The 14,244-nt window shown below is 36.9% G+C and overlaps 1 protein-coding gene across 5 annotated transcripts in view; it reads right to left on the minus strand.

Annotated features, from left to right (window-relative positions):
- ADGRG7 (adhesion G protein-coupled receptor G7) overlaps positions 1-14,244 on the minus strand; it is a 69,976-nt gene that overhangs the window by 21,652 nt on the left and 34,080 nt on the right. For 3 of the 5 annotated variants that reach the window (XM_021070565.2, XM_084991584.1, XM_084991583.1), the window contains 6 exons: positions 14,095-14,202; positions 7,941-8,104; positions 7,448-7,603; positions 5,958-6,070; positions 1,625-1,971; positions 234-330 (listed from right to left, as the gene is read on the minus strand). In XM_021070565.2, coding sequence (XP_020926224.1) covers positions 234-330; positions 1,625-1,971; positions 5,958-6,070; positions 7,448-7,603; positions 7,941-8,104; positions 14,095-14,202 — 985 coding nt within the window. The remainder of the gene's footprint in view (positions 1-233; positions 331-1,624; positions 1,972-5,957; positions 6,071-7,447; positions 7,604-7,940; positions 8,105-14,094; positions 14,203-14,244) is intronic. The other 2 variants (XM_084991585.1, XM_084991586.1) reach the window with 1 other exon arrangement.

Here is a 14,244-nt window from a genome sequence, read left to right on the forward strand (position 1 = left end):
AAGACAAATTTAATATTAAAAAGTTCACATTTATAAACCTTCTCTACAAAAGTATTTATCACAGGGAAATTTCATGTCACCATATTTTAAATGTAATGTGTTCTTTGAGAATTTAAAATATAATATGGCAATTACGAAGTGAGATACACATGTACAGTTACACTTGGGCCCAATGTCACTGAAAGTTACACCCTTATATTAAAGAAATGGACAAAAAATACATATAAACTTACATTTCTTCTTGCCGGTAGTTTAACTCCCATTGTAAATTATTCCCACTCTGAGAATAAATAATGCCCACGGTCAGAGCCACCACTATTGCCGGGACTCCTATGTAATAAAGAGAAGCACAGAATCTATAATTTACCCCAAACTTGGATTAATTATAAAAGACCATTAATGAGTTGTACATCTGACCTTTTCTAGGATGTATTGCTATCCACTACAGACAATGTCCTAAAAGATTCTCCAAATGTAGGTCAACAGCAGACATTGTTTTTTTGTTTTCCTTTCTCTTTCAGTATTGGCCATACACACCAATCCCACTCTATTTTTGATTTCTTTGTAACTCTTAGCACAATTTCCACGCTTAAATGGCCTAATTCCTCTTTGGCTTCGATAATTTTATTTTATTTTATTTATTTATTTATTTATTTATTTATTGCCATTTCTTGGGCCGCTCCTGCGGCATATGGAAGTTCCCAGGCTAGGGGTCAAATTGGAGCTGTAGCCACCAGCCTACACCAGAGCCACAGCAATGCGGGATCTGAGCCGTGTCTGCAAACTACACCACAGCTCACGGCAACGCCAGATCTTTTAACCCACTGAGCAAGGCCAGGGACCGAACCCACCACCTCATGGTTCCTAGTCGGTTTCACTAACCACTGAGCCACGACGGGAACTCCTGGCTTTGATAATTTTAAATTTAGATAATACTAAAACAGTTCTCCTTCACTAGAACTCAGTAAGTTTTTCAGGTTATTTTACTTTCTTTCTTTCTTTCTTTTTCTTTTTTTTTTTTTTTTTTTTTTTGTCTTTTTTAGGGCCGCACACATGGCACATGAAGGTTCCCAGGCTAGGGGTCCAATCAGAGCTATAGCTGCTGGCCTACCACCACAGCCACAGAAACACAGGATCTGAGCTGCGTCTGCAAACTGCACCACAGCTCATGGCAATGCCGGTTCTTTAACCCACTGAGCAAGGCCAGGGATCGAACCTGCAACCTCATGGTCCCTAGTCGGATTCGTTAACCACTAAGCCGTGATGGGAACTCCTCAAGTTATTTTTCTTAAAGAGCCCCTTGGATTGTCTTGAAACATTTCCTTTAAAATAGCTAGTTAAATCTATGCAAGTCTGAATCTTCAAATTATTGGAGATGTTAAAGGAAATTAACACCTTGAAGTTACTGGCTCATCATGTAGCCAGCACAGCTTCTTTGATCGCATCTGCCTTCTTCACAGGAGAAGACACTCCTTACCTAGACAGAAGGCACTCTTAGTGACTGCTGGATTTCCATGTCTCCTGCCTCAAGGCCTTGCACTATTAGGTCTTTGATGGATGTTTGTTTAAATTAAATAATTTCAACAAAATTAAATCCCTTCTAAGTAGAGAAACAAACACTTACCCCATCCAATCAAAGACAGGAAAAGGATGAAATGTTGAGGAAGAGGCTTCATGGTCCTCATTAGAAGGAAATAGAGCTGGCCAGCACTGAGGCCCATCCAGGTGAATGTCGCTAACAGGAAATAGTGCAGCAAGGCAGCAATCACAGTGCACTTGGGGTTTGAGACGAAAATGATGTCCTCTCTGAGCATTTCGTTACTACTAAGGTCAATATTATCAGTGTCACTCTTACTTGTCTGTTGGTTCTTATTGGAGTTTTCAATGCCAAACACAAAGAGGAGGTTGAAAATCAACATGGACCCGCACAGACTGACCAACACCCAGGTGACTGAGGTTTTTCGGACTTTCCTGAAAATAAATAAAATAAATAAACAAAACAACTGCAAAAAATGCACTCTTGTGAAATCCTGAAGGGACAGAAGAATATTATTGCCCAATGTAAATCCAGCTCTTAGCCCAGTGGGCCAGCTGGAAAATTTTACCTTCCCACCTACACCAGAGAAACACTGTTTCTTCGTATCTGATTCCCACAAAGAAGTGAGTTAGAGAAAACAGGTTGATTCCTCCTTTTCTGAAACTATGTTCTAATCATGGTGATAGCTATTCTCCAGAGCTGGGCCTGTGAACTCTGCTTCCAGGTATTTATGCCCTGGGTAGGCCCCTCCCATAGCTGGCCTGTGAGTTGGTATTACTAACAGAATATAGCAGAAGGCCTGGCAGCCAGGGCCAACCTATCCATCAAACACAGTAGTACTGAGTGTCCACAATATGTTTATACTTCCATGGCCCACAATAAGATCTTCTAATGTACAACATGTCTGAGGACTGTTCCTTCATTTGAAGATACAATTTGTGGGTGCAGAACCAAGCGCTCCTTAAAACCCATGACTTACTCTCTCACAGTCCTCTGTATAATATGCAATATAGTCCTATAGTAAAGAAAGTTTAAAATGTCCATCCACTACTATCTAGACCTTCTGGATTTTTCAGACCTCAAGGCCTCTTGAAATAACTATTTCCCTATTAATGTGCTTAAAGCTCCAACACCTTCAAGTACTTATCTATTTCTAATGTCTCAGAATTTGATGAACAAGTCTGTTTGCTAATTACATATTCTATATGACTTTATAACAGTCCATCATGGCCCTTCTCAGTCTTCAGATTTCCACACTGAATAAAAAGCTTATATTAAGTCAAAACTTTGTCCATCCTCTTGATATTCTATTTGAGATTTTCTAGATAATTCAAAATTTCACTAAGTCTTTTGAAAGGTTTAATGACTAGAACTGCAAAAAAAAAAATTCAAAAGGATTTGTTTATATAAAAGTAAAGTTAGTTCTATAGTTTTTCTTTTTTTTTTTTTTTTTTTTTTTTTGTCTTTTTGCTATTTCTTGGGCCGCTCCTGTGGCATATGGAGATTCCCAGGCTAGGGGTCGAATAGGAGCCGTAGCCACCAGCCTACACCAGAGCCACAGCAACGCGGGATCCGAGCCGCATCTGCAACCTACACCACAGCTCACGGCAACGCCGGATCCTCAACCCACTGAGCAAGGGCAGGGACCGAACCCGCAACCTCATGGTTCCTAGTCGGATTCATTAACCACTGTGCCACGACAGGAACTCCGAGTTCTATAATTTTTCTCCAAATTCAAATATAAATTATAACCCATGGAGAGAAGAGGTTATTTCCAAATAGACTATGTTCAAATTGACTATTTCAATGTCTTCTGTACATGTCTATATTCTGTGCATTTGTATTATATGCACAGAAATATATATTATACAAGTAACTATATATATATATATATAATCTATGGCAGCAAAACTGCTAAAAACATGTTGATAGAGGATACAAAAAAATATATGACAATTGGACAGAGTGAGATTTAAGGCAAAAAAAACCAAGTTATTCAGTGACCACAGCTTATTCACATGAGATGAAATAATTGCCTATTCAAATGTCTTTCCATTAAAAGATAAATACAAGAGCCATTTCATTTTACATGACAGACTTGTAATGACACGGCATGTAGTTTTCCTTCAAGGCACTTACCACAATTTGTAATTATATTTTATTTCTGTATATATTTGTATAATGCCTGTCTTCCCCCAAAGAATGTAAATTCTGAGGGAGTTGGGAGATTATCTGTCTTGTTCATAGTTTTGTATTCAGCTCTTCACATATTTCTTGGCACATAGTAAGCACTCAGTGTAAAGATGTGAAATGAATGGCAAGAGACTCATTGAGTATGAAAGGTAAAGAAAAGAATCAAAAGTAATCCTGGCTCTTCAGACAAATGGTTAACTCTAAGTACAGAAAAGAGAAAGTGTGAGATGTACCTGCATCATCTTGCTGTGCCTGAAATAAGAAATGCTTATAGACTGATAGGAATGTGACAAAACATGAAGGGACTCTCTGGCTACACTGGAGAGGATATTTCTTTCCAAAGGAAAACAGTAAATACAGAAAGAATGACAGATCAGAAGATCATCATCCCACCACCAATGTAATAATACATTTCCATAAGGATCATCACTAAATACCAAAACACAGAGTAAAAACTGGGGAACAGGATATTCACACAGTCCCAAAGAATCACTTCATGTTACAAAAGGAAAAAAAAAAATGAGACTTCATCGTGTCAAAATCTGACAGACACTACTTTAAACAAGGAAGCAAACGTAATACTAATAATGGGACAAACTGACATCATGTACTTCTTGCTGTGTCGCAACGAAAAACACTTAATGCACAACATTGTGAATCAACTATGCTTTAAAAAATGCTAATGAAAAAAATTTTAATAAGAAAATATACTTGAAAGGGTTCTTACCCTAAATTTTAAGATAGAAACAAAAAGGAAAAGACCTAATGATTAGAATTGTCATCAAAAAATACTTAACCGAGATCTAATCATTAGAAATTTTCAGACAAATTTTAAATTGCAGAATATTCTACCTTCTATAAAATAACTAACCTGAACACTTCAAATATTTCACTGTGATGAGACACCAAGATAAACAAATAAAAAAAAGAAGCACAGGACTTATTCTGGGTTAAAGGAGACAAAAGAGACAATAACTAAATAAACTGAGGAGAGGAAAGACAGCTAAAAGAGACAGCTGAACAACAGGAGAAATCTGAATATGGATATTAACATGACAATATTATATTAATGTTAAATTCTTGACTTAAATCTGAGTGAGGATAATAACTACATTATGCAGGACTGCCCTTGTCCTTAGGAGATGCACACATGCTCAAAGAATTTGGAGATGACAGTCATGACGTTCAGTTTCAAATTTTCAGGGAAAAAAATGAAGAGAAAAAGCCAAATATTAATAACTGGTGAATCTAGGAGAAAGGTATATAGGTGTTCAGTATGCTCTTTCAAATTTTCTGTAGATTTTTAGTTTTTTAAACAAAACTTCAGGAGAAAGTGTTTGAATAGCAATAATTTTAAACACAAAAAATTCCTGACCATACACATCTGAGAAAATAGATGTGAAGGAACTTAGGAGGGAGAAATAATTCTAAAGGAAAGATGAGTTTATTCAGAGTTTGAGAGGAGAACCAGGTGGAAATGCACATAGACCCATTTATTCCACAGATACCCCTCCACTATGGGCCACGAACTCCAAGGATGGAGTTATGAAAACAAACACAAGACAAGCAACAGCAGCCACAACAAAAGTGGGGATGGGGGAGGGGTCCTTAGCCTCACCAATTGTCATGCCTATGAAATAAGCGAATGAATGAGCTTACATTTACAGATTGTTAAAAATGTAGCACATGACCAAAAATAATAGTGCTGTACAAAACTGGACCTTGAGTGAGGGAGTCGAGGTGGGAAGGTTTAAGGGTTGATAGCAAATTTCTTAAATTTTTTTTAAACTACATAATTCCAACTCTTTTCAAACTTTTAAAAGTTTCAGCATTTGAAATGTTAATGTAGTTTAAAATTTACTTTTACTTTCAAAAACTTGCTGTTTAGCACTGTTTCTTTTGACAATGCAAATTGGTAGTTATGCTTCTATTCAACAGTAGGGAACTGTGGCATTAACAAACTATGGGATCGTATTAATTTTACATGACAAACTTGTACTTACATAGTATGTAATTTTCCTTCAAGGCACTTACCACAGTTTGTAGTTGTATACTTATTTGTGGGTATTTCTTAGCCCCTTCAGGACTGAGTGTCCTGTAAAATGAACATGTGGAACTAAATCTGATTTCCCTTCTAGTTCCAAGAGACTGTATTCTAATGGGAATATGCTGAGAGGAAATAATATCAGCAACTTCTCTCATGAGGAGAAACTGCTTCCCTTCTTACCTGGTGACAACCTGAAATATAATTGTGAGAGCCAGACCAGTGATGGATAGTGCACATCCAAAATTGGATAATATGTCCAGTGATTTAGGATATTTATAGTCCTTTTTGAAACTCTGAAAAATAAGTTAAGACTCATTATATTATTTATTAATTAATTAATTTATTTATTTATTTATTTTTTTATTTTTTTGCTTTTCAGGGCCACACCAACAGCATATGGAGGTTCCCAGGCTAGGGGTCCAATCTGAGCCACAGCTGCTAGCCTATGCCACAGCCACAGCAACGCAGAATCCGAGACATGTCTGCAACCTAAACCACAGATCACAGCAATGCCAGATCCTTAACCCACTGAGTGAGGACAGGGATCAAAGCTGACCATGGTTCCTAATTGGACTCGTTTCTGCTGTGCCATAACGGAAATTCCAAGACTCATTATTTTAAAATAGCCATTCCTCAAATGCTTGTGAAAGTCAATATCATGAAGAGATATATTGGTTAAAATAACCAGATATATTGGTCAAAATAGCCAGATATGTCTTCTTTTACATAGAGCTGTGATAGATGTTCAAAGGAAATTAATTAATCTCTTACCACTAAGCAGTTTACATGAAGTAGAGGCTTGAGAACCATTATCTAATTAATCCACAACATACAAAAACATTCCATCCAGTTTAATAGACAAGCATTTGTTTTTTGGCCATGCCCATAGCATGTGGAAGTTCCCAGGCCAAGGATCCAACCCACACCGCAGCAGTGATCTGCACCGCAGCAGTGACACCAGATCCTTAATTTCTAAGCCTCCAAGGAACTCCTATAGATAAACATTTTTGCTTTCACCAGAATACCTGGTTTCCAAAAATAAGACAAACAGAAGCCCCTCTTCTCAAAAGGGTCAGTCTAAGAACTCTCAGAGGTATATAAGTAGCCGCACAATAGAGCTGTTATCCGTTACTTGTACAGGGTAATGCTGGAGTTAAAAGGAACACATAGAGGAACTATGGGAGAAGCTGAATTAAAGAGCTTTTCCTTTTGTGTCTCCTAGCATAAACTTGGTAACTTAGATGACTAGAATGGAAAAAGCTTTAGGTAAGTGATTTAAACTACCCACTCAACAGTGAAGTAAGAACTGAACCTGTCCTCAGCACAGCTATAGAGCCTTACCTCTGACTGCAGCAACTTCATGCTTCTGACATGTGAATTAGCTGAATGGAGTCTGTCAGCTTCTCTTTTGCATATGTGCTCCCTTCTCATTATTAAATGCACAGAACTGAACTCATATATCCTGAGACCATACTGCAAAAAATCTCTATTCTACTTGCCTTTACGAGTACTTTCCTTTTCAGTCCTATAATTCCATTCCTTGCTTTGCTATTTAATCTGAGTTGAGTCTCTATGTAAATTAATCCCAAAATTTATCTTCAATTAGCACATACCAGAATTGCGTATAAGGAAAATCTTATCTGGAAAGAGATTGCTATATATACCCTTACCATTAATACAGCAAAGTTGGTAGTATGGTTGCAGCGACAGCGCAAGAATCCATCAACAAATCCTTCCTTGTGACAGCCATACGTGTCCCAGTCCTTCATGGAGAAATTCCAGTAGACACAGGCATAGGAATGAAGCTGGAATTCTTTTTGGTTGTACTGTGAAGTGATAAGACAATTGCAACTAATTTTTCAAAATGCTTAATTGGATAGAAAAAATCAAATAGGCTAAGATAAGCATATGAGAAATCAATTAGGTATGTACTTTTATAACATCTTCATTATAGATTAAGGAGAGAAAAGAGGATATAAAATTCAAATTAGTTCATTTTGCATTTAGCTAGTCTCACAAAAATATGGATGGGGGGGATTTAAGTGAATACCATCAAAGAATCTCAAAGAGTTGTTCTGTGGATTTCTTTTGCCCAAACTATCTCTGCTTTTGTAATCAAGAGTGGGCTGAATTTTTTTTATTTCTGTTAATGGGAAAACTCACCCTTGGACTAAAGGCCATTTCAACAGAAGCATTTTGATTTTCCATATTTTGATCAGTTTTGCTTGAGACAATTTTCTGACTAAACTCTGATTTAGTTATAAAAGTTTTTGATTGGAAAAGCTTGTTGTTTTGATACACTACAAAGCCACATGCCTTGGCATTAGCTGTGAAGAGAAAAAAGACACTAAAATCAATAAATGAACTCTAAAGTAAACAAGAAACAAAGTCCCATGCCATTACTGAACTGCATGATTGCTTAATATTTGAGTAAAGTACAGAAAAAAATGGTTTACTGACTGCCTTTACTTAATTGCAGTATATAATTAATATGTATAATCTATGATTGGCCATTCCACCCACATTAATTTTTTTCCTGAGATTAATATTCCTTATGTTCTAAATGGGAATCATAATTTCTGCATAATCTACCTCAAAAAAAAATTGGAAGGGTCTCACGTACAAAGTAAATATTCTTGCTTTTTATGCAGTGAAACAAAGTGAACACGAGGGAGTTCCCCTCATGGCTCAGTGGTAAGGAACCCAACTAGTAACCATGAGAATTCAGGTTTGATCCCTGGCTCTGCTCAGTGGGTTAAGGATCTGGTGTTGTCATGAGCTGTGGTGTAGGTTGCAGACAAGACTTAGAATCTAAGTTGTTGTGTCTGAGGTGTAGGTCACAGACACAGCTCGGATCTGGCGTTGCTGTGGCTCTGGTGTAGGCTGGCGGCTACAGCTCCGATTCGACCCCTAGCCTGGGAACCTCCATATGCCATGGGTGCGGCCCTAAAAAGACAAAAGACAAAAAAATTAAAAAAAAAAGACAGCCCACATAATGGGAAAAAATTTTTGCAAATGACTCAACTGACAAAGGTTTAATCTCTAAAATATATGAACAACACATACAACTCAACAACAAAAAAACAAACAACCCAATTGAAAAATGGGCAGAAGACCTAAATAGACATTTCTCCAAAGAAGACACACAGATGGCTAGTAGGCACATGAAAAAATGCTCAACATCACTAATTATTAGAGAAGTGCAAATAAAAACCACAATGAGGTATCACTTCACACCAGTTAGAGTGGCCATCATTAACAAGTCAACAAATAACAAATGCTGAAGAGGATATGGAAAAAAGGGAACCCTCCTTCACTGTTGGTGGGAAGGTAAATTGGTATAACCACTATGGAAAACAATATAGAGGTACCTCACAAAACTAAATATGGAAATACCATATGGAAGTTCCCATTGTGGTGCAGCAGAAACGAATCCAACTAGGAACCGTGAGGCTGTAGGTTTGATCCCTGGCCTCACTCAGTGGGTTGGGGATCTGGCGTTGCCATGAGCTGTGGTGTAGGTTGCAGACACGGCTCAGATCCTGCCTTGCTGTGGCTGTGGCGGAGGCCAGCAGCTAAAGCTCTGATTTGACCCCTAGCCTGGGAATCCATATGCCATGGGTGTGGCCTTAAAATAAAATTAAAAAATTTAAAAAGTAAAAGAATTACCATATGACCCAACAATCCCACTCCAGGGCATATGTCCGGACAAATATTTCATTGAAAAAGACACATGCACCCATATGTTCATTGCAGCCCTGTTCACAATAGCTAAGACATGGAAACAACTTAAATGCCCACCAACAAATGAATGGATCAGGAAGATGTGGTACATATATACAATGGAATACTACTCAGCCATAAAAAGGACAAAATAATGCCATTTGCAGCAACATGGATGGAACTAGAGATCCTCATACTGAGTGAAGTAAGTCAGAAGGAGAAACACAGACATCATATGATACCACTTACATGTGGAATCTAAAATATAGCACAAATGGGGAGTTTCTGTCGTGGTACAGTGGTTAACGAATCCGACTAGGAACCATGAGGTTGTGGGTTCGGTCCCTGCCCTTGCTCAGTGGGTTGAGGATCCGGCATTGCCGTGAGCTGTGGTGTAGGTTGCAGACACGGATCGGAACCCACATTGCTGTGGCTCTGGCGTAGGCTGGGGGCTACAGCTCTGATTCGACCCCTAGCCTGGGAACCTCCATATGCCGTGGGAGTGGCCCAAGAAATGGCAAAAAAGACAAAAAATAATAATAATAATAAATAAAAAATAAAATAAAATAAAATATGGCACAAATGATCTATCTACAAAATAGAAAAGATCATGGACATGTAGGACAGACTTGTGTTTGTCAGGGGAAGGGGAAGGACTGGGATAGATTGGGAGTGTGGGGTTAGTAGATGACAACTCTTGCATTTGGAGTGGATGGACAATGAGAATCTGCTGTATAGCACAGGGAAATATATAATCATTTGTGATGAAACATGATGGAGGATAATGTGAGAAAAAGAATGTGTATATATGTATGGGTGGGGCACTTTGCTGTACAGCAGAAATTGACAGAACATTTTAAATCAATTATAATAAAAAAATAAAAACAAAATCAAAAAAATTTCCTTTCTAATAATGGTGTTTTAAAATTTCTAACTGGATAAAATTTTGGCTGTCCTTTTGCGGTACACTTCTAATTTTATTGCACTGTGGCCAAGAACTGTGTCCTGTGTAACTTTTATTTTATAAAACAAAAGTTTTCTATGTGGCCTAAGAAATGGTCATTTTTTTGAAGCATACCACGGATGTTTTAAATTTTTATTATGTATTTTCTGTCTACAACCAAAATATACACACAAATGTATATAAAGGTCAAATTTATTAGTTATTTTTTTGTCTAACTGATCTTTAATTTCTGGGATTGTTGCATTAAAATCTCTCCCTATAATACTCTGTATTACTAACTATTTTTTCTTATACATTTCAATGTTGTCTTTTTAGGGGAACAAAGAATTAAAATATAGATAATTTTGGAGGCTATTTAAAACAATATAAAATCATGTCCCTTTCAGTCCAATCTGAGTCTTTGTCTCTAGACAGTGCTATTTTAACCAGTTTGACCATATTAATAGTTTATATGGAATAAAAAATTAAATTAAATCCCTATTCATCACCAAACAAAATTTAAATTTTATGTGCATGCAAGACCTAAATGTAAACACAAACACTAAAAACATTCAAAAGAAAATGTAGGAGACTATCATCATGACTTTAGTAGAGCAAATAATGTTTTTAAGTACCATTTATAGATGAAAAGATTGATACTTTGAATCCCATTACAAATTAAATTTGAGTATGACAAAAGACATGAAATACCAATACCAACCAAGATATTTACACACTGGAAGTAAGACTTTTGCAACTTATATAACCAATAATTAGCTAACAAATTAGCATATACAACCAATGAGAATTATACATTTCATCTTTCTAAAATATGTACTTTCTGGATATTTTTATTTGGAAAGAGAATAAAAGTAAATGTGTGTACATAACTAGAACAAATAGTCCTAAAATTTATATGGAACCACAAAAGACCCAGAATTGCCAAAGCAATCCTGAGGAAAAAAGAATAAAGCAGGAGGCATAATTTTCCCAGACTTCAGACAATACTACAAACCTACAGTAATCCAAACAGTGTGGTATTGGCACAAAAAACACAGACATAGAGATCACTGGAACAGAATAGAGAGTCTAGAAATAAACTCACATTCCTATAGACAATTAATCTTCAACAAAAGAGGCAAGCATATACAATGGAGAAAATACAGTCTCTTCAGCAAGTGGTGCTGGCAAAACTGGACAGCTACTTATCCAAGTCAGCGAAATTAGAACACACCTTCAAACCATATAGAAAAATAAACTGAAAATGCCTTAAAGACTTAAACTTAAGACATGACATCATAAAACTCCTAGAAGAGATCATATGCAAAACATTCTCTGACATATACCAGTATTTTCTTAGACTTTAGAATAAAATAAAAGCAAAAATAAACAAATAGGAATAAAAGCAATAAAAATAAAAGGAAAAATAAACAAATGGGACATAATCAAACTTATAAGCTTCTGCACAGCAAACTATAAACAAAATGAAAAGACAATTTACAGAATGATAGAAAATATTTGCAAATAATGTGACTGACAAAGGCTTCATTTCCGAAGTATACAAACAACACATACAATTCAATAACAAAGAAACAAACAATCTAATCAAAAATGGGCAGAAGACCTGAATAGACATTTCTCTAAAGAAATACAGATGGCCAATAGGCAAATAAAAAGATGCTCATCATTGCTAATTCTTAGATAAGTGAAAATCAAAACTATAATGAGGTATTGCCTCACACAGGTTGGAATGGCCACTGTTAAAAAGCTACAAATAACAAATGCTGTAGGGTGTGTAGAGGAAAGGGAACCTTCCTACACTGTTGGTGGGAATATAAATTGGTGCAGCCACTATGGAGAATAATATGGAGGTTCCTCAAATAACTAAAAATAAAGTTGCCATATGATCCAGTATTCCCACTCCTGGGTATATACCCAGACAAAATATAATTGGAAAATATACATGCACCCCAATGTTGATAGCAATACTATTTACAATTGCCATGCATGGAAATAATCTAAGTGTCCATCAACAGAGGAATGGATAAAGAAGATGTAGCACATATATACAATGGAATACTACTCAGTCACAAAAAGAATGAAATAATGTCTTTTGCAGCAACATGGATACACCTAGAGATTCTCATACTAAGTGAAATAAGTCAGAAAGAGAAAGACATTACCATATGATATCACTTATATGTGGAAACTAAAATATGACGCAAACTTACATACAAAACAGAAATAGACTCACAGACATAGAAAACAAACTTGTAGTTGCCAAGGGTGGGGAGACGGATTAGGAGTTTGGGGTTAGCAGATGCAAACTATTACATATAGAAAGGATAAATAACAAGGTCCTACTATATAGTACAGGGAACTATATTCATTATCCTGTTGTAAGCCATAATGTAAAAGAACACGAAAAAGAATATATATATATAACTGAATATAATATATATAACTGAATCACTTTGCTGCCAGCAGACGTTAATACATTGTAAATCAACTATATTGCAATAAAATAATTTTTTTTGTCTTTTTTTTTTTGCCATTTCTTGGGCCACTCCAGCGGCATATGGCGGTTCCAGGCTAGGGGTCAAATTGGAGTTGTTGCCATGGGCCTACGCCACAGCCACAGCAAAGTGGGATCCCAGCCACCTCTGTGACCTAGACCACAGCTCACGGCAACGCTGGATCCTTAACCCATGGAGCAAGGCCAGGGATCGAACCCGAAACCTCATGGTTCCTAGTCGGATTCGTTAACCACTGAGCCACGACAGGAACTCCCAAAATAAAATTTTTTAAAGCAAAAAAATGTGTGTGTTTAGTTTGCTCTTTTTTTTTTTTTTTTTTTTTTTTTTGTCTTTTTGCTATTTCTTGGGCTGCTCCCGCGGCATATGGAGGTTCCCAGGCTAGGGATCCAATCGGAGCTGTAGCCACCGGCCCGGGCCAGAGCCACAGCAACGCGGGATCCGAGCCGTGTCTGCAACCTACACCACAGCTCACGGTAACGCCGGATCGTTAACCCACTGAGCAAGGGCAGGGACCGAACCCGGTAACCTCATGGTTCCTAGTCGGATTCGTTAACCACTGCACCACGACGGGAACTCCGAGTTTGCTCTTTATAAATAAACTAATCAGTCGGGGGGGGGGGGTTCGTTTTGTTTTATTTTGTTTTTTTGTTGTTGTTGACTTTGAAAAGCATAAATCTTTCAAATTAAACATAAGAATTTCTGAAGGGCCATATGCCAGATGATAAGGAGCTCACGGTGGGCACCACAGTTGTGGAGATGACTGAAAATTGGTACTGCTAGATGATGTCTGCCAATACATAAAATATCCCAAGGACAGGCCTATAGGAGCCTGTGGGCACCTAAATATTTTTTTAGTATAAAACTGAACCATTTTAGCATTTCAATTCTGCCACCCACCAAAGGGTTTTTGAAAAAAAAGAAAGAAAAAAAAAAAAAGAAAGAAATCATCTCTATGGCCTAAAATAGGAGCGCTTACCATAATTTGTCAGAGATTAAACATACTCAAATTATTCCGTGTGAAACTAAGTAAATATTATCTCCCCCTCAATGAGTTTTAAGTTATTAATTCCATAAATTTGAGTGCATTTTTAATGTAACATCATTTGAGACCTACTTTTTGAAGTGTTGAGCAAGATCTGAAGTTCAGCCTGTTCATTCAGATTTAGTTTGTCCACATTTGTATTTAGAAGTGTGGAACCAGAAACCAGAGAACCACTAGCTCCTATGAAAAGGAAAAAAGCAGAATTTTATAAAAATCTACACT

The sequence above is a fragment of the Sus scrofa genome, chromosome 13, assembly GCF_054392235.1.
Source record: "Sus scrofa isolate SSC_HxYL_T2T_F1_AM1 chromosome 13, Sscrofa_HxYL_maternal_Yorkshire_Landrace_v2.0, whole genome shotgun sequence".
NCBI classification, from domain to species: domain Eukaryota; kingdom Metazoa; phylum Chordata; class Mammalia; order Artiodactyla; family Suidae; genus Sus; species Sus scrofa.